Genomic DNA, 25,719 nt, shown 5'->3' on the forward strand with positions numbered 1-25,719 from the left:
GATTTTCTCCTTGTACAAACATATTAGAACAAGCCTGGACCGATTGAGAATGCTTTACAATTCCTCAGCAGAAATGAGAACATCTTTTATAAGCCCGACTTCTCAATAGATGAAAACAGTTCTTGGAAATCCAATGATAAATATATAGATACACAATTAAGAAGACAGTCTGGCCTCGGCATCACGAAGCGATCTTAGAGTCAAAATTTCAAATCACTCCAAAATTATTATTTTTGATATAATAAGGTCAAAATGCTGCTCGACAACGTAACTTTTGGGTATGCTGTTGTTCAACAAATTTCAGATAAAATAACGGGAAGGAATATAAAAATTTTAATAATTAAAATTTTGACTGAAGTTCAAGATATCTTCGTGATCCGGGGTTCAGGGCCTTGGTCAAGTACTTGACGAGGTGTAGCGGTTTTATTCTGGCTCTGCTGAGATACTTTCACCCAAAACCCTGACTGCCGGCATATATATGAAATATTCTTAATTGGTGTAAAATATACATGAAATAAATAAATCACCTGACACGTAGTCTTTCACAAAGCGTACATTACGAATCAACAAGGTGATAATATATGACTAGGTAAAGTCATTATTTTTTTTAGTAGACTAGAGACAATACGCGCGTTTGCGGTCATAACGAAAGCACCACAGATAACACTCAACCCAGTCATATTATACTGACACCGGAGCAAATCTCCCATTTCTTAGTGCCAAGCGGGTTAGCAACAAGTAACATTTTAAAACCCGACCCGGATTTGATCCCTATATCTTCCGACGCTCTACCCATTGGGTAACCGAAGCGGTCGTATTGAGATGCATAGCGTGCTTTACATACATGTTTTAACGGAAGTCGGACAGATTGTACCTCCTGCTAACTGTTGTAGAACGCAAAAGTGACACACGCTTTGTAAGTCTTATACAAGGAAATAAACGATGTTGAAGAAAAGGAGAGTTACACTCACGTTTTCCTTTTCAGGTACACACAGAATAGAAAAATACATAAACTTTACAGAAATGGTACAACAAAGAACACGTAGGAGATAAGCAAATCATTTTTATTCTTGTGTACTTCGTCAAAGGCCAATCAAATAAAGCAGATCAAATATTTTTTCGTAAGCTTTAAACATAATTTGAATACTGTTTCCAGTGATATCAGAAAAAAATATAGAAATATTGTCAAGGGAAGAGAACACTTTATGATTTATTTTGATTGAGAGACAGATAGAATATATAGAAAGAGATTCCACTGTCTACAGCATGAGTTAATTCATGTATGGTTGGTATGCTTGTTTAACTGTTAAACATAGACTAAAAATAGCTTTACATTGGAATGGTTGTGCCGCTGTTGACACAAGGTTATAAAGCATTTATGTGATAAAAGTTTGAATTTCCACATGGATAGGCTATAGTTTCTTCAGAAGATTATAATGCTCTGGTGACTTAAATCGTGTGAACTGCATTAGGTTTCTGAGAATGTCACATTATCTACTCTAGGTGAAATGACAACCAACCAATTAAGAACTAGTTAAGTTTTCGGCGGAACCGTTAAACGTGTTCTTCATGATTGGTACTTTAGTGCTGATATTCATTACATGTGTTTGAGGAATCATTTCTGAAGACGTCTGATTCATGCCAATCCAGTCCGGCAACATATAATCGGTCAGGTTAAACCTCTTATCCAGGTCTGTACCCGGAATCGTCTGCTGTATCTGATAGATAGTTGTCCCTCCGGCCAGCCAGGCGGACCACCAGCCGTAAGAACCTACGGTCATAATGGTGTGGTTACACAACGACAGTATCGCCATGTCTACTTCAGCCTCCTGGCCGGTGATAAATGTTGCATATTGACAAGGTATAGTTTCCTTTGCCCATTTTATATCATTAGAGCAGACAATAAACATTACAGAATCATATCTGTTTATAAAGTAATTTATAGCCTGGAAAAGATAATATTTGCTTCCAACAGCATAGCCAAATTTTATTTTTCCAGATTCTAGAATATCCCCACGTCTGACGTGAACACCTACAAATGTCGTGTTTCTCCAGAGAGAAATTACGATGTTGTGAATATAACGAGGCTTCTAGTGCTGATCTAGCACGCTTAACAATATCTACCTTGAATGTGAACTGTTCCCGAAGTTCCGAGGAGACGTTTGAGAAATATCGCCATGACTGGAAAAACCCTGACAGTGTCAAGTTTGAACTGAAATCAGCACTTATGGGATCAAAAGCGCATGTCTTTTTGTCTCCAACACGCGGAAAAGCAGAGGCGATTGTGCTGTTCAGTTCAGTGATGCTCATATTAAATATCCTCTTCAAGGGGTTGCCTTCAGAAATGGCCGGTGTCATATTGTGAAGTCGCGCGGTTCCGACCAAGGAGGCGAATTGAAACATAAGATTGCCTAAACGACCGCTGGGATTCACGCAGAGGTAAACTTGGTGTGTGTTTGACACATTCTTGTGAGAAATAACATTGTCATTACGGGTGGTTGTTAATCTGTTGTCTGAACGTCTGATTGTCATATCTCTCGTCGGTGACACATCTGTTCTCACATTTGAGGACACCGTGAAAGCTGAGGCGGTTGTAGTGAGAATATCGTCAGTGGCTATGGGGTTGGTATTCGCGGGGACTGTAGTACTGGTGATTGTCTTGAAGTCCATATCTGGATATTTGCCTTCTTGTCCCTTTGACGAACTTCCTAGCTCTGTTGATTCTCCCTTGCTGTCATCCAAGGAAACGGCGGAAGGCAAGGCGGCTGTAGTTGGAGCAATTTCCGTGGGTATTTTGCTAGTGTCAGCAGTGACTGTGGTACCAATTATCCCAACGGTCGAGTCTGAGTGATTACCAAATTCTCCGTTTGACACCGATTCTGTTCTTGGGGATTTTGTGTTGTTAATAGAAGATACCGTGGAAGTTGAGACGTCTATATTGGAAACATTTTTCACAGATAAAGTAATACTGCTAGCAGAGACAGCAGCTACGGAGTTAATTCCAGGTTTATCCGTATCAGAAACAGTGTGACTGTAATTGTCTACCTTTACCGTTGCTGAAACGCCAAAGGCTTTCAAAGAGGTGAGAGATAATTGTTGTTTTTCAGTCGACTTCAAATTCTGCCTTGTGCTGGGCTTCAATAAAATAGATTTGCTCAAGTTTGTAAAGTTTTCAGTGATCTCTAACGGTTCTTGCATACCCAGAGTGGCTAAACCGGTGCTTGTACCTTTCCTGCGTTCTGTCGTTGTGAATGTACCCTTCAATGTTGTTTTGGTTGCATCTGATGATCTCCCCTCAACAGTAGACACATTTATTTGATCTGCGATGCTGACACTTTGAAATGGGATAGCACTGGTTTTAATGATGTTTTTGAAATTTAGCTGATAGGTTTCCGTATAATCAGGAACACCGAGTGTTGAATTGAGATTAACTCTGCGTATAATCTTGGCCAGATGAGAGATTACTGCTGGTCGCGTCACTGTTGTTGTCTGACGTAATGATAGGTATGACCATATGTAAATGCAAATGCCTGCTGGGCAAAAGAACAGTTATAAAATTATGTGTAATGTACAACAATTGAAAGACCTTTTCTTAAAGTTTCGGTTGTTTAAGTTAGGACAAACACTGTCAACATAATAGGCACACTCAAAATGTGAGTTTATTATAGGCTTAATGGTTGACTAGGCTAACCAAATTAAAATATGAAATATTAATTTGAACAGCGTTAAACACAATCCATCAATCAGATCAGAAAAATAAGTTGGGTTGGTGGTATTGAACTTAAATCTTCTTACCTGTGGCGTAAAGAAAAAAACAGGTGCAACACGATGGCTTATAGGGTTTACACTTCATTGTTCAAGCGTTATTACATCCAGACGAGCCTGGAGCTGAATAAAGGTAAAGAATAAAGGCAACGACATATCAAAATAAATAGAAATTTAGGTAAACACTACATACACACTAAAAATCAGTGTTAAACACAGTTCTGTTACAGCTTGTAAGTGGTTCCTGGTGTTTGTTGATACGAAAAGTAGAAAAAACAAAAAAACAAGTGTTTCCAAGGCGCGGGGCCAGGCGCAGTTATGAAACCTGTAGGTTTGCTCACACTTGTGGAATGTGTGGAACACCAGGAGCATCATGTCTACCAGGCAATACGAGATTGAATTCGAAGCCCGGTTAAAGTTTTAGTCGGCAGCTCATAGGTGAGCAGATGACAGGTGAGCAGCCCATCTGAGCTGGCTAGACCTCCAGGTAAACCAGATTTACGAAGGATACATGTATATTAGTAACTTACCTCCAAAAAGAGAATGCAGAATGTTTGATAAAGGGGTTTTCTAATAGGTTTGAATTACCAGTTAACCTGTGAAGTTTTTGCAGTCAGTCCGTCAGAAGTGGAACATGTTGTAAATCAAAGAAAACTTAAAAAAGAGAAAAAAATAATCAGAGTGTAGGGTTCTAAAATATTAACGGCCAAAACATATGGCATCAGCAATAAACGTAAAGTGATGGGATATGTTGAACTCTGTATACCTCTGTGTTGCACAAAACAATACAAGGTTTTCTTATTTCAATTGTTTTGTTATTGTATGTAATAATAACACGTAGACGGCCAATTTAACAGTATTATATCATGGATAGGAGATGATACCAGCAGTGTGATAATTATGCTGTATTACAGTCTTGGTAGTACGTACCCATTTTGATCCAGTTAAGTTGCAAAATTTCTTTACTTTACAGTAATATATTTTTGCAAATAGAATTCTGTTAACAGATAAGTAAGTGCCTGTTCAAGGCGTAATTTGCCGTTGGCGCGACATGATATTACATTTGTTGTAGACCTGACCCTCGCTGGCTCATTCATCTAACGTGTTGTTGTCAAAGTAAGTCATAAACTCTGAATTTTTTTTTTACCCCTGAAGTTTTTTTTTTCTGTTACCTGGCGAAGGACTGTGATTTACGCCCCCCCCCCCTACCCCACCCCACCCAAACATATGTTTTAACACATGAATAATAGAAGATTCATCTATCTTATTACCGGCATCCATGGGGCCTATCCCTGGTTTGTTTGTAAGGTCTTGAAGTTTGAAATTGCTCAACAAGTCCTGACTAGTTTATTATTTTTGCAAAGATTTCAGATCTACGTAATGGTAATGAGAATAAAGGTTTATACGAAAAACGCCAGTTGCTTTTGCTTAAAAATGTTTTCTAGCGGGCGTTCAAGGTGAGATCATTGGAGCGAGGCAAACGCAAATTTGAGATAGTTAGCACAATGTAATTATTATTGCATTATATACTATCCAAAAAAAGAAACGCATAACCCTGTTTTTTGCGGAGGTGATGCAGTCTTTTCAATTATGCATAACTAAATAAGAATTGCTATTCTGCAAATATTTTTTTACACAGATTAAGGAAGGGTCCATATCTAGACAACAAGGCCATCAACTTGAGGTAAGACACTCACAATGAGTCTCCAACTTGAGTGGAATGTCAGTATCTGTTGTGACCACCACGGGCACGAATAACAGTTCTGACACGCCTTGTCATGGACTGGATGAGACGCTGGATAGAGGCCTGGGGAATGTTCTGCCACTCCTCCTGCAAACATGCAACTTGCTCTTGAAGCGTTTGGGGTTGAGGTTGACGTTGGCGTAGACGTCGATCAAGTTCATCCCACAGATGCTCAATTGGGTTAAGATCCGGGGAACGGGACGGCCAGGGTAGCACATTTACATTGTTTTCGGCGAGGAAGTCCCTTGTGACACGTGCCGTATGCGGTCTGGCGTTGTCCTGCTGGAACAACTCCCGCTGAACGTCAATGACAGGTAAGAGGTGTGGCTGCAGGATGGTGTCTCGGTAGCGTACGGCCGTAAGATTTCCCTGAACGTGGACAAGATTTGTACGACCAGTATACGATATTGCTGCCCACATCATCACACTCCCTCCACCAAATCTGTCCACTTGGCGTACGCAGTTAGGGGCATAACGTTCGTGAGCACGTCTGTAAACCCGGTTTCTACCATCACGTCTCTGCAATAGGAATCTGGACTCATCACTGAACCAAATGCGTCGCCAGTTGCGTAGATTCCATGCAGTCACGTTGTTACACCATCGGAGGCGATTGGCGTGATGGTGAGGACGCAGCACGATCCCAACATAGGGCCTCCTGGCTCTCAGTCCATGTTCCCTCAGCCTGTTCCGCACTGTCTGACCTGATATCCTCCTCAGTCCCGGTATGCTGGCTGCTGTGCTTTCAGCTGTAGCACAACGGTCACGCAAATGGAGGACCCTTATGTAGCGATCTTGGGCTGCTGTAGTGACACGTGGTCGACCTGAACGCCGACGGTCATTTGTTGTCCCAGTATTGTTGTAGCGGACAGCAAGCCGTGAAATCGTGCTCTGGCTGACGTGTAGACGCCTAGAAATGGACGATTGGGACTCTCCAGCTTGAAGTCTTCCAATGGCAATATTTCTTGTGACAGTGTCAAGGCGTGGCATGTTGAATCAGCTTGAAAACACCACTTGAAAGACGCCGATTTCCGGCCCGAAGTTGCGGTTTTATAGTCACACACTGTATGCTTTCCATGCGTAAGTTCGGCGTGTAAGACTGCACGTGATGCAGTGTGGTGCTGTATTTTTTACTTCTTCCAAAAACGGCCTCCAAACTCAACATTTTCAACCAAGAAATGTTTTGAGGAATAAAATGTGTGCTAACTGTGACTATTAACAATATTAAAACACATTTTGCTCATGAAATGAAGACAAAATGTATTTATTTCATTTAAAAAAAAAAAAAACACCTATGCGTTTCTTTTTTTGGATAGTATAGGTAGCAAGTACCACCCAGTATGTAACAATGTTACACAATGGGAAGCACATTCTTCCAATAAAATTATAATCTAACGTCCGGCCGCACGTGGGAAGAACCTGCGGATTCTACCCGGTTTCCTTCCACCATAATGCTGGCTACCGTCGTATAAGTGTAATATTTTTTAATACAGCGTAAAACACCATTCAAATAAATAAATAAGTAAATAAATAAATAATGTTACATTACGGATTGCAAGTGCAATTCATAGTGTACTAACTATTACATTACTGTCGTTTATTCCACTACTTGCGCACACAAACTATTTCAGGTTCTGCTATTCCGATCAGTGGTCGAATTAACAGGTTTAGTTTTTCAGAGTATTGGAGTGGTGCATAATAGGGGAGATAACTCTCAAAATGCTTTGTAGCGAGGATGTATTGTATTTTCACTCAAGCGTTCTGGCATAGGTTTACTACTTATAACACGTTATTCTGTGGGTACAAACTCAATACCCTATTACACCATGTTAAATTCTTCAGTCCATGTCCACTTGGAACGTTTCGAGCTTATGCTCGCGTTAGAAGTTCAGAAACCTCAACAAGTCTGTGTGTCACTCCTTATCAGTTTAACAAAATTCAGAAAGAAGCAGTGTTCCACTGAATAGTTTTACGTAATGCACAAGTAGTGTAAGCAAACAGCTCATCTTGCCTCAGTATTTCAGCACTTTATTTTGGCATCATCACTGGTCATCCATTTTGTGTAAAATGTTCTTGCTTCTGCGTTAATTTTCTGTTACATATACATCAAATTCTTTGTTTACCATGACAAGTTTCATCTATGCGCCATACAGTCAACCAATATGGACGCTCCAGGTCAATTTTCCCAAGGATAATCCCCCAAAAGACGTTTACCACAAACCACAGGGACTAAGAAAGTATTTAATGTGGTAAATTGGGATGGAATCATGCAAAGAGAAGCCGTTATTAGTTTCCATTGATGTTTGAAAGACGCAATTAATGTTCTGGGCGACTGAGTGAAATTTGCGTTCAAATCATGTACAATGTTGTGGTATATGGTATATATGTTGTCGATAATAGAATGTATCTGAGTTAAGCTTTAATTGTAACTCTTCATATATCCATCCTAGGGATCTAATTCACCACGATGGAGATACGGCCCCCTAACCCCCTATGAAACAGAGATTGTGTACAGGTTTTACTATATACTATATATTCTTTAATGCAGCATTTTGGCCAATTTCAGATCCGTGACGTCTATTCAACTGCAATAAACTTTACTGCATTTTTATTCTTTACCTAATTCTGCTTAAACCATGGTGCTACATGAGGCGTGTACATTGCTACTATGTAAGCATTTACATGAAGAGTTAAAAATAAAATCTGAACTGAAATAAATTGACAAGAGGCTATATTGGGTACGTGTGACCATTTGCCAGCAACACCACAATCGTCACTGCTCTAGTTTAACTCTCTGTGCTGTACTTTTTTCACACTGTCGTCGCTCCTCTGGTTTTGCTGTCTTTGCTGTACGTCTTTAATCATATAATACAACAAATGTCTTGTCCTTAGATCAATGCTGTGGTATAGCACAGGCACTAATTATTTGTATGCGGTTGAGCGAGATAGTAAGCAAATTAAGTGTCAGGTGTTTAGAATTAGGCGAAAGAGTGGTTTAACATGAGATAATAACACATTACGCTCGGGGAAAGACATTCAAAGTTAGAAGATTTTATGATTTTACCGTGATGGGTACAGGATTTTGGTGTGTATGTCTGTCCTGCATACATGACATATGAGCAGCACTGTGAACGGGGCCTGTTATTCTGCTTGTGATACCACAATATAACACAATGTACGCAGTGCTCTGATATTATGCTGCAGAGGTATTATGAGCGAGAGAGTGGGTTTGTACGCCTCTACGTGGCGAGTTATGTGTCCTATTGGGATCTTATCAGACAACCCTGCCTGAGAGGCCACAAAATAGTAACTTCCGCGATGGCTGCCCGGCGTAGACGTGGGGTGGTATGTCACCTTTATTTGTTAGTGAAATGGCAAACGGGGTAATATTGGTTGATTGCTAGGTCTGGTATATAATGTATTGTGCTTACGGCCTGTCGCTCAGGTCTTGCGTATCCAACCACTTCCATATTGTGCTGGCTTAGTGTTTTATTGCAAGTGCGTTTGATTGTATCTAAGCTATACATCTTAAGATATATAAATATATCTGCACGAACGATAACTGGTTTATTTTACGTGTTAGTTTTGAAATTGCACACTTTTATTATCTTTATTCTACATCTTAAGGTAAACAATATCAAGTTCAGTTGTGAATCGCAAGTCGATAAATGCTGACAAAACGTTATAACATTTATATCACTTGTTTGTGTAAGTGTGTAAATATATAGCAACCAATAAGGGTGCTTAGCTAAAGCCACGTATTAGTTGGCGTAACTGGTATGTATAATTCTGAAGTAAAAGATGGTGTTAAACCGTTGGCACTATACTGGTAATTTTGGGTCTGCGTGACTCCCACAGAGTAGTTTCAGTTTTGTACATAGTGACATATCTTATTACTGACTATCCCTATACAGATAAGTTCTGCAGCTTGTAATATCAATAACAGTGGACTTATCTACTATATTGGAACACCACACATCCGTACATCGACTGTGAGATCACCTCTAGGCTAAAACCTATACCCTGTCACACAGTCATCTTGAACGCGGAATTCTGGTTCAAAATTTGCATGGATTGACAGCTATTTTGGTGACATAATAAATGAGAAAAACGTAATATGCAAAATTGGTGACCCATCCGAAAAAGAATGCTGGCACAATAAGGTATAAGTCAATCTGAATAGTTATTTATTTCGCACGACCGAACACTATTGTTACGGTAAAAGGCCACAGTGTTTCATATTTAACGCATAAATCTAATCATTAAGTTAGAGTACCGATTTGGGTAGGTTCCTCATCACCCTGTGTACATGTAGTTGTAAAAAGATAAACTGAGTTTTACAACCATTCGTGCGTTCACTGAATTCATGGCCGCTTGCTTTACACGTTGATAAGCAGATCTGACGTTTGATTCCTAATAGGGGGAGCAAACTTGCGCTTGTCACCTCGGGACTTAGTATGCCTATGTGCCGGCAATAGCCGTTTTGCATTTTCACTTACGGAAAGGGCGAACTAAACCAAGCCCTTCTAATTTACGCCATCAAAATAAGGGGATTCAATATTTCCTAGTGTGAGCAAGGATCTATTTTTTGCTAGTTTGGCAGAAATACTGTTACTTCAAAACACAAAGTTGTGGTCGACAGTATATCCCTGGCCAATTTTAATTTGCAAGCCTCAGACACGTGATTCAACCACGAAAATCTATTAAAAGAGGGGTACATTTTATTGGCTTCTGTAGGAGTAGAAAACGTTAATATAAATGTCTACTTATTCATTCGGTTGATTTTTAACGCAGTACTCAAGAAGCTATTACTTAACTGACAGCAGTCAGGTGAATTAAAGTGTTTGCTACTTTCCGCGAGGCACTAATTTATATTTCTGTGACTATTGTACATTTGTCTAATTAGTTTACCCACTTGACAAAGTTTGCGTGATATATGCTTTGTAACTAAACGTTTCACAATGTCCGGGTAAACTTTTATAAGAAGAGCACATAAACGAATGGGGGATTGGGCGTCACCAGATTTTTAAAAGACCCTTTGCAACTAGATGGGAAATCGATTGTCAACCTGCTCACAGTGACAGATCGTTTCGAAATGACGCCATTATACGGTTGAAGTTGTTCTGTAACAGGAAAAACAGGCAAACCTAAAATATTCTTTGCTAACCATACTGTATGCTGTTAAATGCATAGGATAATATCCTTTTCCATCTAATATTTGTATTTGAAACAAGTTTTGTCTTTCGAATTATACCGCAAATATATAACAGTGTCTTTAACCGACATTTGCCCCCTTTCTCAGTGTACGATATACTGTCAGCTGAAATAAATAGGGTTGAGCTTTCATTGGAAGAATACTTTATATAATCTGTATAGACTTACAATAGTATTACACCCCCTCCATTACCTAACTTTTTTTAGCACTAAAACATTATGCAATTATAGGAATCAAACACCGTATGCTATTCGACACAGTGCTTTCCATGCACGCATGTTACCACTGGACCAATCTTGACAGTGCTTTAGAAGCCATGAAATATTATTGTGCTTGTAAAATTCCTTTGATTGCATAAACCAGCACGATACATCGTTATAGCTTACTACTTCTTAACTAGACACCAAATATGGGAGAATGATTTTGGTTTACGTTCTCATAATTATTGTTATTATGAAGGGAATTCCCACAGGAAAACGCCCTAAAATAGCAAAATCTCCTTTTGACTCTACTTTTGTGTTTTGATAAGTGTAAGAAAAAGTATAAATCACATCACTCCAATTTTTCACACACATTTTCTTCAATAACTGCATTTCATATTCAAGTAAGTTTTTCTCGCTTTTTCTGCATAAAAAATTAAACCTTATTGCTGCAGTAAAGTCTGACGATTTCATATCTAGTCCTTTTCGTCTTCAACTTTTCTTGTCGAGAACAGGACGATTTTAGTAAAATTGCAGAAACTGGTAGAAAGGCACGGTGTATGAGCAGATTTATACAAATGTTGTAAATGCAGCTATCTATCAAAATTTTTCCCTACTTAGCAAGAAAATACCTGCAATATTTTCTCTACTTTTAAAATTGGAGCTCTTACCCAACTATCGCGCTCTTTCGAAAACAGTTTGTAGTTTGTAACAAATTGCAATTTCTACAGTGACCTTTTGCAATAAATTATTATAAATTGCAATTTCCAAAGTGGCTTTTGTAGTAACTCATTGGTTTCAAGAAGAGGTATGTGCGTTTGAAAATTTCATTTGAAGATGAAGGTGATAACTTCCTTTAAGGACATATTTGTTACATATTGGAGGCCTTACCACAATTTGTAATAACTCAATCTGTGAAAATTTTAACAAGGTTATAATACAATCATGTATTATAAGGTGTGATGTTTATTATGATGTTCACTGTGAGCGGTTATTAATTTATTACAAAAAGCCACTCTCGGCGTGGCTTGTTGAAATAATAATTACAAACTGCGTGTTGATGACAAATTGAGTAGTTTTAAGCCAGCTATTCAGAGTTAGGTTTGTCCTATCTAACAATTAACATGCACGACGGATATCGCTACCACAGTGCAGGTCATTTCCAGCACCTGTATACTCCATACCCATTGATTTGTGATTGCTCCTATCATTTTATGTCGAGGCCATATTATTACATGTATAAGTGTTATATTTGTGTTGGGTAAATCTAAGCAGGTATTGCGTGGAGTTTAACAGTAATGATGTTGTTATATCAGAAAGCTCTTTCTAGTCAGCATATTTGCTCGAGATAATCAATTTCTAGCGTAATATCAATGAACTTGAGAAGGCACGGTAAGGATCTTTGGGAAATTAAAATTGTAAACATGGTAAAGGTAAACAATGAAACTATTTATTTAAAAGAGCGGGTAAATATTCATACGGAACAGCGTAAGTATTTGTAGAGTTTTAAGTATACATGCCCAGGTTATGTATGTTCAAGATGATGGGATTGGCTGATAATTCTAACTGCTCGTTGTTTGCACGTCTGTTGTAGTGTCAGTTTAGAGAGAATACCTTTTGGATTTAGCACGAATAAAAACAAACAGATACATAAGCATACCAGTGATATATATCCACTTATTCACTTATCAACAGCAATGCATTTAACTACGTATCCGCCATTTTTATTCAGTTGTGGTGTTACCTTTCTAAGGTAAACTTGCCTCCGCTTCGTCTATCTGCATTTGCAACACCGTAATATTTCCCATACGCATAGTAGCATATGTTACCAATATCATTATAGTTAGTTTACAGGATATTTATAAAAATGTACTTACCATTGCCCCTATATCCACCGCGGTCAACTTCCAGAGATTTGGAAATATCGGATTAAATGCCTTACGGATCTTAGTTCTCTGTCACCTCTACAACAAGCATGCAAATGACATTGCCCTAATTGTAGGCTTTGATACTGTATAATCTTGCGGGTTCTGATCTGATCACTCAGTTATGTAACCTATCACTGCAACCCCGATCAGAAAAGTGCCGCTGTATATTTACTTAGGAAAGTGTCCTGGGTAAACACTACTGGATCCCTTATTCAGTGATCCCTTATTGTCGCAATATCTCGGTATCAGTGAATCGCAAATGTTAAAAAGCTATAAAACAACTGTCACAAGTTTTACTTCTCCCCCTGAATTATTTAAATTAACCATAAAATCTTCTACTTTGTGTGGTCTTTTACTCTGAAATGCTGGTAAAACTTTTAGGTTACATATATATAGCCTAAAAAATAATTTTTTTTTTATAACGTTGGATCATCCATAAATGAACTATCAACTTCTTCTTCCCTGAACTTCTTTCCTATTTCTTCGTTGATCTAACAATGTTGCCTAGCCCGTTTCTCAAAGAAAATATTTGAATATGGACCAAAGTTTTTTGTTTTAGATTTTGAAAGGATTTTGTAGGCATTTTTTAAAGCTCACAGACCCTAGCTAAATGAGTTCGCCGTCTGAGCTTAGCCTGTAGAGTTTTTGTGAAACGGTAATTAAATGTAAAAACTGTCAAGAAAACTGTCATGAGAAAAAAACATGAATAGAAGTAATCAGGGAAGTCAGTAAGTAAGTGCACCTCATTCTGAAAGACTGCTAAACAATTTTTGTTTTTGGAAGAAAAATTTCATTGTGAAGTAAAGAAATAGAATTTACAGCTTTGAGAGCAGGAGGCCGATTATTCCTCACCTGGGAATATTTTAATACATATGAAAATTACATGAGGGGAATTACATGAGTAGAAAGGAAAATTATACATTTGTTCTGACTACAACTTCTAGTATTATATCTATGAACTTTAGAAAGCATGGCAAAAAAGTTTCGCAAATTAATTCGTAGTAAAAAAGAACAACGAAACTATTTATTTACAAAAGCAGAATTTAGTAAATATTCGTCTAGAACAGTGTTATAGTATTTGCAGATTTTACAGGTATATATGTATATGTTCAAAACGATAGGCCTGGTTAATAATTCTAACTGTTTGTTGCTTGCACGTCAGCAGTATACCAGAAAACCTTAACTTTGTATGCTCACCTTCCCACGCAAAGTCACCTCCGTTTCGTGCACCTCCATTTGCTAAAGCACAATATAACCTATGCACGTATATGATACTAATGGCATTACTTATAGATTTTTATAAATATAAACTTACTAGCGCCCCTATAAGCCATGGTGAATTTCCTCGAAAATATTAGTTTGCCTCAGTGAAATAAGTAATGTCTCTTAATACTTCTCTCTAAGGTTTAATATAAGCATGTAATATAAGCCTAGGTTACATTGACCCATTTATACGATGTTTGCATAAAACTACATATATGAACACACTTACATTGTATGTGCAACCCAGGTGAGAAAAGTTCAGTTGTATGCTTATTTAACCCCGCGCAGGACAATATCCTGACACACTTTTCAAAAGTTCAAGTTTGAAGATTTACAAGTTGTTCAAATTATTGATGGTCGGGTCACCTTTGCTTCGGAATTAAGCAGATCAGTAGTTACTGCTCACAGAAAAATGTCCTCCCTGTCCGGTAAAAGAAATGTTAAAGCCCAATCAGAAAAACCGAATGTCCCGTATTAACATGATCAGTTGATGACCTCATAGGTTATAACGTCAAAATGTCACTGTAATTTAATTTTCTAATTTGCAATCATCTTAAAATTGTCTTAACTATAAAGAAAACTGAAGCGTTTTTCTGATATATTTTAGTCGACTACACTGACAAAATTGCAATCTATGTGAATCATATGTCGAAAAATTCTCATGTGACACATGCGTGCTTCATGTCACGTATGTGATTCGCACAAGTTTTACATGCGTGGGCTTTTACATCCGTCACACGTGTGAAAATAACCACATATGTGATACACATGTATTTCACTTACGTAAACGCATGTTCATTTCGGTGTAGGGCTACGTGATACATGTGTAATTCACACACGTAGCACATGTAGGCCTATAAAGATTTCATCAGAATAATGCACCTGTAATTCACATATTATATACCAAAGCATATATATAAGTGTAGGCCTATATTTAGGTTAAATTTATTATACACATGTTATGACCAAGCCTTTGAGGTTTCTCAGTGTTGGAGGTATGAAAATAGTCATAAAACATGAAAATGAGCCTATCTGATTAGTGAATTATCTCAGTAAGTTTCCCTCAGGAAAACTCGTTTACATGATGGGAAAGTCTTGAAAAACAAGAAAAAAAATGAAATAAAAATGTGAATTTACCGTTCTAATTTCTTTCCAATTTTGGTGTCGACTTCAGGGAGGCGGAGAAAAAATAAAATAAAAAAAAATGCATTTGGATTTTGTGAATTTCTGAACATGGCTGTGCACGTCCGATGATGAAAAACTCTGGCAGGTTTTACGAAGTTGAGATTCGCCCGTTTTATAACAAGAAGATGAGTCCGCTTATATGCATACATTGTGTGTATGTAGGCTCAAGCTAAGCTCAAGACATTAATCTAACAATGTCAAGAAATGTTGAGTCTTGTGCATGAATAACTGGAATTCTGTATGTTGTAAGAATATATGGCCTTAAAGTTACTTAAGTTGCATTTCTGTGGTAAATATCTCGTTTCCGAACTGCTTCCATTACAGACGGTACGCCGTGAGGTAAACAAGGAACGCGGACTTCGGCGACCTGGTGAAATGTCGAGTTATTCACTTGGGGTAAGAAAACTGTTCTTTAATCATATAAAACTAAAGTTTGTCAGTGTTTTTAAACCTGGTTAAGGATTTCCACGCTCTAGCTCTAGATGTTTTACAGGTTCCACCGAGGACAACCCACGGCGGAAGTACGCGCTGTTCGAAGACGCCACTGTAGCTGGCGACGGGCTTCAGGCTCAGCTGGCTCATTCCCTACTCCTGACGTCAGATGGCGCTAATCAAGGTACACAGAATACGCCAGAGAACCAGGCTAAATAGTCAGCTGCTCGGAACCTCGCTTAAATTACAATGTACACACGATCGACTTTCAGTGGGTGGATCTTAAAAATTCTAAAAAAGTAAGATTTCTTTCTCTTGATCTGTCCTGTCAACTTTATACATGTAGTTGGGCCCCTTTTTGAACATAGTGAATGTATACTGTGATTATAATTTATTAACTTTTATTTGTCTACATGTGTGTTGTGTTGGAGGCTTCGTTTGCTGTGATCCTTTAGGCCTACATGTGCATGCATTTAGACCCACATGTACATGCATTTAGGCCCACATGTACATGCATTTAGGCCTACATGTACAAGCGTTTATTTCTATATGCGCATGCATTTAGGCCTACATGTACACGCATTTAAGCTAACATGTACTTTTTGCCCCCGACAGTAGGCGGTTCTCTGATGACCAACGTTTCTAAATACTCTGATGATATAACACTAGAGGATGACTTTATCCGTCTGAGAAAAAATATTACATATATAAATGTGTAAAATACCACCAAATGGGAGGCCTATTTATCTTTTATCCTCAGGTGACTTCATCTTCAAGAAGTAATCCTAAACCTGGCGCTCGGAGCTTTAATTTGGGGGGTTATGTTGGAGCCAGCCAAAAATGTATTTTTTTTTTGAAGGATATGACTGCTACACCATTCAGCTGGTGAGTGTATGTATAGGCTTTCTAACATGTGAAGACAGGCTAGAATCAGAATAGAATCAAATGCTCTTCCCAGAAGAAATATATAACACAGTTAATTGGAGGACAAGGTTCTCCATGCTGCAGCTTTTCACCGTGTAAGAGAACTCAGTCATTTATTCTTATTACGTTCGGAAAAGGGCATTTTCATCAAAAATATAGTGACTAGAGTCTTTTTTATTATTCAGAGAGCCCCGAACCACATCCAGGTTACTGTATGGACCAGCAAGTCATCTCAACACCATCCATTTCTCACAAGATTTTAGGAAATTTGTGGAGTTCGAACTGGTTTTGAACCTCCAAAATGGAAGCTGTCTAGACGACGTGTTAGAGAGGACAAACGAATGATGCATTTTTACAGTTCTAAAATTTCATATACACAAATGTTTCAATTCCTTACTTTTAGTTGCATATAATTCTTGAATGTTACTACTGCTTGAAGCTTCATGTTCTTATCACATAATGCATCTGTACAGTATATAAATCGATGAAAAGCTTGTTCTATATCACTTTACATGTTGTTTTTAGTGCTCCGCAGTCTTTGTGTTGCTGTCTACTTTATCATCCGGGTAATTCAAAAGCTCCTGTCCACATGTTACCAAGCTGAAATATCTAGTAATAAGTATATAATGATGCATATTACTTTGTTGTTCTCAGGCCGATGATATAAAACTACCTTGCTTGAATAATTTCGAATGAATCACTGCCTTGCTTTTGCAAGAAAATATTTCTTTTTGAATGATGAAAACATATGGTACAAATAATTTAATGGTATGTACAAACAATGGTTTACAATCAAAAGCATGAATGAATGAATATGAAGTATATGGGGAGTGAATGTAAAATGTTCGAACTCCACGAGCAGTTCACATACATTACACATACGTGCCACGTAAGTGATATCTATACATTACAGGTATGTATTTTACATGAGATTCACATGAAACACGTTCCACGTGACACGTGTGTAACATCACATTTGGATCTGATGATAGGTTAGAAATTCACGTGGCACGTATATGATTCACATTCTTGCAAGTTTTGCCGGTGTTAGCGAAAGGTTATGAATAAGGAACTGACAAAGAGCAAGAACAACATCAGCAGGCAATTAAAATGTATTTGTACCTGTGTTTCGATTGTAGTTTTTAATTCATACTCAAGGATTGTTACCAATACGATAGCAAATATTAGCGGATAAAAGGGCGATGCGCACGCAGTTACATTTATAATATACCGTATATGTGTTTAGGCTGAACAAAGCATTATTTCAGGGCATGCATCTACATCTATATCAAGGTAATTTTCCGAAAATATTAAATAGGCCTAATTGCATAGTACTGAAATTAAACTTACCTACATATAACATTAGATTTACTTATGATTTATTGTTTTCGTTGGTCATGAAAGCGGCGATTTACAGTTTAAAGGGTTAAAACCGCCGTATAGAGGTAACACGATTTGCGTAACCCGATATCGCTAAACCTTGTTTCGTACAAAGTACCTAGGATGTGACGATCATTAAGACGAAGGTGTTTTTAAAGGCAATTCTACTTCCCATTTTTATACCAGTCAAGTGCATGCTGAGTAGCTGACCTAGATATTGCAAAGCTGTATAAGAATGAGGTCGCGCCTTATCGGTGCGACGATAAGGTAGAAATGTAAAAGTTTTGTAAACTACAAAATAGCTCCTCTCTGACTGGAGGAAATTCCGATATTTCACATGTGTGTATATCATATGTCGGGGGTGGGGGTGGGGGTGGGGGTGGGGTGGTGGAGTAATCACCAACAAAACGTTAAAACGCATAAAAGTAACACGAAATAAACATCTCTGTGTGCTATAAGTCAGTATTTGATCATCCCTGGAATGTTCATCTTTGAGTTCATTAAATAGTGTGGCAATATTGTATTATTTTCCGTTCACTGACATGACGCTTTGGTGTAGTATTTCTTGAAACCAGAAGCACATTATGGTAATTTCACGGGCAAAGAGAGTCTGAATTTCTTTTGTGTCATAAAGCGGTGCTTCTATGTCTAAAACTATGCTTATTTTGTTACAGCAGGTCTACGGTTGAATAATTATGTTCTAGCGCCTTCCCAAACAAGGGAGGCTACTCTCTGATTCTTACAAAGTGATTGAACCACACCGCTGCTGATGTGTACGTATGAGTATGATATTTATTGCGTGCATGACAACGTGCGTTGTTTTATCACATGATCCAACTGGTTTCATTCGCCAGTGCGCATGATCACGTTAAGATAATTGAGGTGTTCTTGAATATGACGTCTGACAACATGAAAAGGATGAATAAAGGGAAAACATGTTGGAAATGATCAGAGAAGCTTTAGCCTTTAATGGAAACAAAACACATGAAGTAAGTTTTAATACGAAACTGCTTTCTGCATCTACTGTAATGTTTTTTTTGTATTTTTTTAATGCTGCCATATTATTTTGCCATATTTACAGATCGGCTATAATGCTTTGTCTTTCTCACACTGGACACGTTCAGCATTCTGAGCACATAATTGAGGCGGTTTGGCCATCTTCCGTATAAAAAACCCATAAAGCTCGAGAACAAGGATGCAATCTAAGACCAGTAAATGTTGTCTTTGTCCTGGAAATGAGACTAGACTCCAGAATGGCCGCTTAATGCGAGCACTTTGTTTACCGTGGTATAGTCGGTGGCCTCGTTACATTTGATTGATGTTAAGCAGGTAGAAACGTTAAGTGTCAGTATGTTACCTATGGACTGGGGCTTGTCCTCGTTAGCTGCGGCGGAATGTTCTTAATGACATGGGGATTGTATACACTCAGGAAGACAACTCGTTGTTTTTAACGTTCAAGAATAAATTGTTAGTGGTTAACCGGACAGTTTAAGTTCGCAAACCTTGACGCTTTTAAGAACTTTAAGAAGGTTAGAAAAGTGGTGGTTTGCCGATGTGAATCAAAGGAGGAGCAGTATAGTGGGTCCTATGACTTTAGAACCCATATGAGTTGTCAATGATCTAATGAGGAAGACTGATTCAGTGACTCATATAAGTGTGACAATTTTTCTAAGTCAAAAATGTACATGGGGCCGATCTGAAGGTAGTCAAAAGTCTCCGAGGAAGATGACAACGATGTATGTTCAGTGGTAACTATTATGGATGAAGAGGAAAAAAAAATCTACATGGAAATACTTTTGTCTTAAATGTTGGGAAATACAAGAATTTCCTGCATAGCTTTGAAATTTCATGACATACATGTAACCAAGTTGTTTGGGATTACTAATGGGATTTCAAGTTCGTGAAAAAGTGGGTATATATTGTAATCTAATTACCTCACTGAAATGTTATAAAACAAAACTTGTCTTCCTTATTTCTTCATGTAACGTTTTGGTTAACATAGTAGTAAATGAAAAAACAAAATGAAGAAAAAACAGTGCATTCTGATCATAAGGCAAGACTGCTAAAACCACGCTTGATTATAACATTTTTGGAATCCTCGACTTTCCTACCGTCGTAGTGCAAGAAATAATTCCGATCGAGATCGTGACAAACAGTCAGCATTTCAAACTAAAAAGGCTGTCAGCAACTTCTGAAGTTCTCGATGTAGAATACTTACATACACTCGTGCGTTTTCGACTCGGGCTTGCGACAATCAAGGCCAAGTAAAACACCTGTATGGTTACACGTTACAGGGGCCCATAAATGGCCCTGTTTACGCCTTTTTTAAGACATCATTTACTATAGTCTATTTCTTTTAGCCTCAGTCATAATCGCTACCAAAATTGCCTTTTGCTATTTACACACAACACTACCAGCTTTTCAAATTGATATGTTGTACGTCTAAATTATGGCAAGGGAAATGCAGTTAGAAGAAAAAGTGTTCTAGTGTCGTTTTCTGTGGAAGAATAAGGACATATCAATGTGTAGCGACTGATATTTAGCGACTGTCTAAAATAAATACACTTACGTGTTAGATTGCATTCTTGTCCTCGAGCTAAATAATTTTAAAAATTAAAGATGACCAGGCCTCAGACGGAATCAAATAAAACACACGATGACCATAAAGCATATCCAGGCAAGATGGCTGTTGGTTTGTGACGTAAGTCCTCTAGCCAGTGAGAAGGAGGGTCATTTAGCTCCAATTTCCCATCGTCCAATTACAGCTTTCAGTCAGGGAATTTGTGAGGTGCAGGGGAATTCAGATAAGTGTAAACAGTTTTAATTCAATGACCAATACCTTATCAAGGAGAACATCCTATGCTGTTAACGCTCTTGGCTGTGGACCAATCAGATCGCTTGTTCGAATCTCGTGCTCGTTGTTTTGAGTTCGGCTTTAAAGAAAGATAACTGACGAAAGTGGGTGGCTTTCTCCTGTCACTTCAGGTTTTCTCAGCAATACCCCAGATCACTGTCATATAATTGACAAATTCTTTAAGCCCCAGTGACACCAGAGCTAATAATGTTGTCGGGCTACCCAGAGAACCTTAGTCAGTGGGTAGCCAGACCATGGTGATACTTTGACCAATCGTGATGAACCGGGCTAGTTTGTTGGTCAACCTCCGTGGCCATACGAGATGCTGTTTGAAATGTCTGGTACAGTGGGAAATTAACAACAGGCTGTTTTTCATCGATTACGTGTGACCATTCGCCAGATATTCCATTGCTCTGGTTTTACTCTCTATTCTGTAGTCTTTTACACCAGGATTAGCAACGGTGTGCCGGTAGTTGGTACATGTGCCTAGAACACAATAGTACTTTCGTGGTGATCCTGGGTGGACCGGGCTGTTTTTGGAAGATGATGAAGACACAGTAGTACGGTATCACTATGAAAGCCGCACATCTACTACGGCGGAGTCGTCTGCGATGAACGCCCTAAGCACCGTGTTGAAATCTGCCTATCACATAGATATATCACTAGCCTACCACGGTTTATCCTGATACACCGCAGTCATCTGTAGTTATACCTTGGCTATCTGTAGTGTCATCGTTGTCGAACCGTACTTGTTTGCCAACAAGATACGGATGGTGGTGAGTTTCCCCCGGGCTCTGTCCAGTTTCCTTCCACCGCAATGCTGGTCACCGTCGTATAAGACGAAAAACATATAAGTAAATGAATAAATAAATACAAAACATCACTGGTACCATTTTCAGGATCTTCCACGTGGACAGGTAGGTTATCCTTGTAACTGAGCTCTTAGCACGGCACTTTACATCAATCAGTCAGTCAGTCTTATTAAGCGATCTATCCGTCACCACCAGTATGGAATATGGAATACTACACTATTATGAATACATCGATTCTCTAACTACGTATTTACTCGGAAAATACGGCGTATGGTAACACCAAAATGTTTGCATATCATAAGAAAGATCAATTTTTTTTTTCACGAAGATGGCGCAAATGGCCACAAACTTGATCTACCAACAACCTTCAATTCTTTACTCTACATTAGTCTCCTGAGGGTTATGTCAAGGTGAAATCGGAAGGTTACTAAAGAGTCTCGCAAAGCTTACGGAAGGTGTTCTCACTGAGGGTATACTGTGGTTTTGGGGTTTTCGTTCGTGACTAGCACTCGCTTTGCCCATATTAACGGGAGCTGCTTGCATTGATGAAAAGTATGATGGCTATAATACGATTGCGGCAGTCCTCTTTTATCATGCTTTGTTAAATGCATTTCGATGCATTCAGGTAAAATAAACATCTCATCTTCCAAAGATGGAAATCAAAGGAAACTCTCTCATGGACTGCGATGAGTTATTTCAATGTATTTTTTTTATAGCCATAAGGGTTTGTGCGACCAGTTTAATCGCTTGCAAGACTTGACAAAAAAATGTACGTCAAAATAAACTTCAATCAGAATAACTTAGAACAACTATTAACCCTAAATGAACTACCGGGAAGTTGCTGCTTCAGGATTTTAAACTGCTGGCTCTATACAAATATCAGGCGTTTCACCTATGAGGTCGCGTGCTCGAACCCATGTATAGGTGCTTCGGCAGTGGCCTGGAGTCAATAGGTTTTTATACCTGACCTTTAAAATTTCTGAGATTGGCGTTTGACGTGGTAAATGAATATATAATCAACTACATGAAATCATTCGTAATGGACTGTTTTTTGATGTGAACTGTTAGGTCCCGGAAGAAATGAGGCATAGCAAGAGAATATGTTGGTTTATTTGCATAAACAAGACATACCAATATAGTAGCTATTTATGGGCATATATTTCCCCAACCCGAGTGTTCATGTATTGTCACTAAGCTTAGTTCCACCTGCCAAATTATACAGAGCAATAAACCGATGGAACAATTTGTGCTAAAATACTTTTGGTGCTGTTTAAAGGTCCCTGGTTGGAAGGCATACAAAGAAATTAAGCTTTGTGAAAATTGTACCCAGTGTTGTACATTTGTCTAGTTATGGTTATATGAACTTACAATGTGACAAAGCTGTTTCTTTGTTATGTGAATGAGAAATGACATTGTGTTTCTATAACCCTTGCGTGTGTATGCTTGTTCGAAGGGTGTGTGTCAAGAACGAAGACATTCACAATGACATACAGAAACGAAACCTCAGGTTTTGATGGCAAATTTGAAACGTAAAATTTGTCGTGATAAATGTTTGCATCAGCTGTGGGAGGAAAACACGGGGTATTTTGTTCGAAATTTATATGTAATGAGGTTTTCCTACTACAACAGGAAAGCTGAAAACAAGCGGAAATGTATTAGTAACATAAATCACGAAGACGGTGCCCTTGTAACCGAGTAACCTGCCTTTTCAGGTTTTCTCTCATTTTCATCTTGATATTTTGACACCTTGCAGTATATTTTCCATTTGTGTTGACAAACGAACGGAAAATTATAGATATCCTACTGCTCATTTTGTCAAAAGCAACATAACAAATTATCAAAAGAATATAAACAGTTTGTAAAGACACGCTCGTGAACTAAGGAAGATGTATTCTCCACTATGTAAAAATCGTTCTTTCGTCCGAACCTTTGTGAAAAGCAGGCTCCCTGTTTGACACCGTGCAAACTCTTTTGTTTTTTAAATAGTTAATATTTAATTTTGATCAATCAGTGCGCTCCTTTCACTACGATTATCGGGTTGTACTTGTAATGAGTTCCTGGTAGTAAAGACTTGCCATCTTAATTTCCATTCATTAACAGTACCTGTCATACCTATCGCCGCAAGTTAAAACACAATCAGCGACATTTAAATAATTTTAATTGCCCCGAGAGTCTTCACCGTCTCGTTAAGCTAAGAAGTGAATACATCATTCGTCAATACATGCGCTTATACTTATGTTAATGAGCCACACCCTCTGCTTCATCCAATCAAAACAGTTTTCATCCAAGCTCTATTTTTTCCATTCGGCTCACTTGAACCAGTGATGTGTCAAAATCTATCACAAATTTCTATACAGAGGGAAAAAGATGACATACTTTGAACCCTGGAAAGAATTATTACCGCCTGATATTAATAACATAGTCCTTTAGCAATAACGTTGCAGGATCGATCCCAGCTTGCATCATTCCTGACGGGGTTTTTAAGATAGAGGTTTGGTGACGAGTTGCACCGGGTTTCCTCGCGTTCTGTGGGTTTGCCAGATACCGGGCGATTGGCGGTCGTTTAGTACGGACACTCTGGTTTCCTACATCCCTCGGCCTAACAAACAAACAACCTTACTAAGGTGTTGAACACCAATCAGATGAAGATTTACAAGTACATTTTATTCAAATACTGTCTTAGTCGTCTCAAATACATAGGCCAACTTCGTGTGACAGACCCGGTTTCAGTTATAAGGATGGTCATGCTTAAAAACCTTGCAGGCACTGGCACCGACACACAATTTCGATATGACTAACAAATGTAATAATCTTCAATATGACTAACAAATGTAATAATCTTCAATATGACTAACAAATGTAATAATCTTCAATATGACTAACAAATGTAATAATCTTCAATATGACTAACAAATGTAATAATCTTCAATATGACTAACAAATGTAATAATCTTCAATATGACTAACAAATCTAATAATCTTCAATATGACTAACAAATCTAATAATCTTCACTGTGCGTTAAAATCAAAATGTTCATCAACGTGGAATAACATATCCACATCATAGTCTGCATCCACATGAAACATTATAGGGCTGTAGATGGGTGACGAAAGGGCTTGGCTATCAATGGTTAAGTACTTGAGACGCATGCTCGGGGGCACAGTCTGTTGTTTTTACGGCCTTCCAGGCTTGAATGTAGGAGGAAGCTGACAACATTTTTTTGCGTTGTGTAACCAACGTCACACGTGGGAAAGCTCGCAAGTAACCTGGCTTACCCAGGAACACCGGTTTCCTCCATCAATTAAGCGAGAAATCAAATCCATTATAAAGGTGAATAATTCATGTGTATGAAATCAAATGAAATGAAATAAAATTCAATTCAGTTCAATTCATTAAACCATCCATCCAGCCATCCATTCAGCCATCTATACATCAATAAACAAATCAACTAATCAACAGTTCATCTGCAGCGCACACAGTATTTACAACAAACAGTACACCCACATTGAGCTACCTGTACATCTATGTATATGCATGGTGCAGACATTCCGCATCTTACAAAGATCGTGAAAGTATTGTCCCCAATCAACTGTACAAGTTGGACCATTAAAATCAAAGGTTATTTCTATTTAACCCAGCTCGTGGCACATTTGTGCAGAAAATGTACAATTGCTTTTTATTGTCGCCTCTGTAAATAAAATGGTAGTTGAATTGATATAAAAGAATGTGTTATTTACGGTTCAAATGTCCCATCCTGGTGTAACTACCCTGGTCATGGTGACGTTTAGCTGATACACCGGTATTCATAGAGTTAAGTCCCCTTATCGATATAGGTCTGCCTTGACAACAAAATATCTTGCAAGCTATACCATAAGTATCATTTTTTAAACATGTAACTGGTATTCATTACACGCATAAATATGTTGCATGACCCAATATATAGATTTAGTTGTGAAAAGATTAGCTGCAAATGACATCAGCCAAATCAGAAATATTTGGCATCTCCAACAACCAACTCA

The 25,719-nt window shown here is 38.2% G+C and overlaps 1 protein-coding gene and 1 long non-coding RNA gene across 6 annotated transcripts; one reads left to right on the top strand and one right to left on the bottom strand.

Annotated features, from left to right (window-relative positions):
* Positions 1 to 1,050: 1,050 nt before the first annotated feature.
* On the bottom strand, positions 1,051 to 14,645 carry LOC135472968 (uncharacterized). Of its 4 annotated transcripts, none has more exons than XM_064752720.1 (4): positions 14,342 to 14,645; positions 12,799 to 12,885; positions 3,796 to 3,888; positions 1,051 to 3,530 (listed from the first exon to the last, which is right to left on the bottom strand). In XM_064752720.1, exons 3-4 carry the CDS (start codon positions 3,851 to 3,853, stop codon positions 1,918 to 1,920), a joined length of 1,671 nt encoding a protein of 556 aa, XP_064608790.1. In that variant the 5' UTR covers positions 3,854 to 3,888; positions 12,799 to 12,885; positions 14,342 to 14,645; the 3' UTR covers positions 1,051 to 1,917. The 4 variants fall into 4 exon arrangements, with proteins under 4 accessions (XP_064608790.1, XP_064608786.1, XP_064608788.1 ...); XM_064752716.1 differs by having other exon boundaries at positions 1,051 to 3,533; XM_064752718.1 differs by having other exon boundaries at positions 1,051 to 3,533; positions 14,047 to 14,645.
* A 983-nt stretch (positions 14,646 to 15,628) lies between these two features.
* Positions 15,629 to 17,236, top strand: LOC135472150 (uncharacterized). Of its 2 annotated transcripts, none has more exons than XR_010444504.1 (3): positions 15,629 to 15,693; positions 16,490 to 16,614; positions 16,839 to 17,236. It is a non-coding gene; the product is annotated as an uncharacterized LOC135472150 (long non-coding RNA). The 2 variants fall into 2 exon arrangements; XR_010444505.1 differs by lacking the exon at positions 15,629 to 15,693 and adding an exon at positions 15,966 to 16,028.
* The last annotated feature ends 8,483 nt before the right edge of the window (positions 17,237 to 25,719 follow it).

This window comes from Liolophura sinensis, chromosome 8 (genome assembly GCF_032854445.1).
Source record: "Liolophura sinensis isolate JHLJ2023 chromosome 8, CUHK_Ljap_v2, whole genome shotgun sequence".
NCBI lineage: Eukaryota > Metazoa > Mollusca > Polyplacophora > Chitonida > Chitonidae > Liolophura > Liolophura sinensis.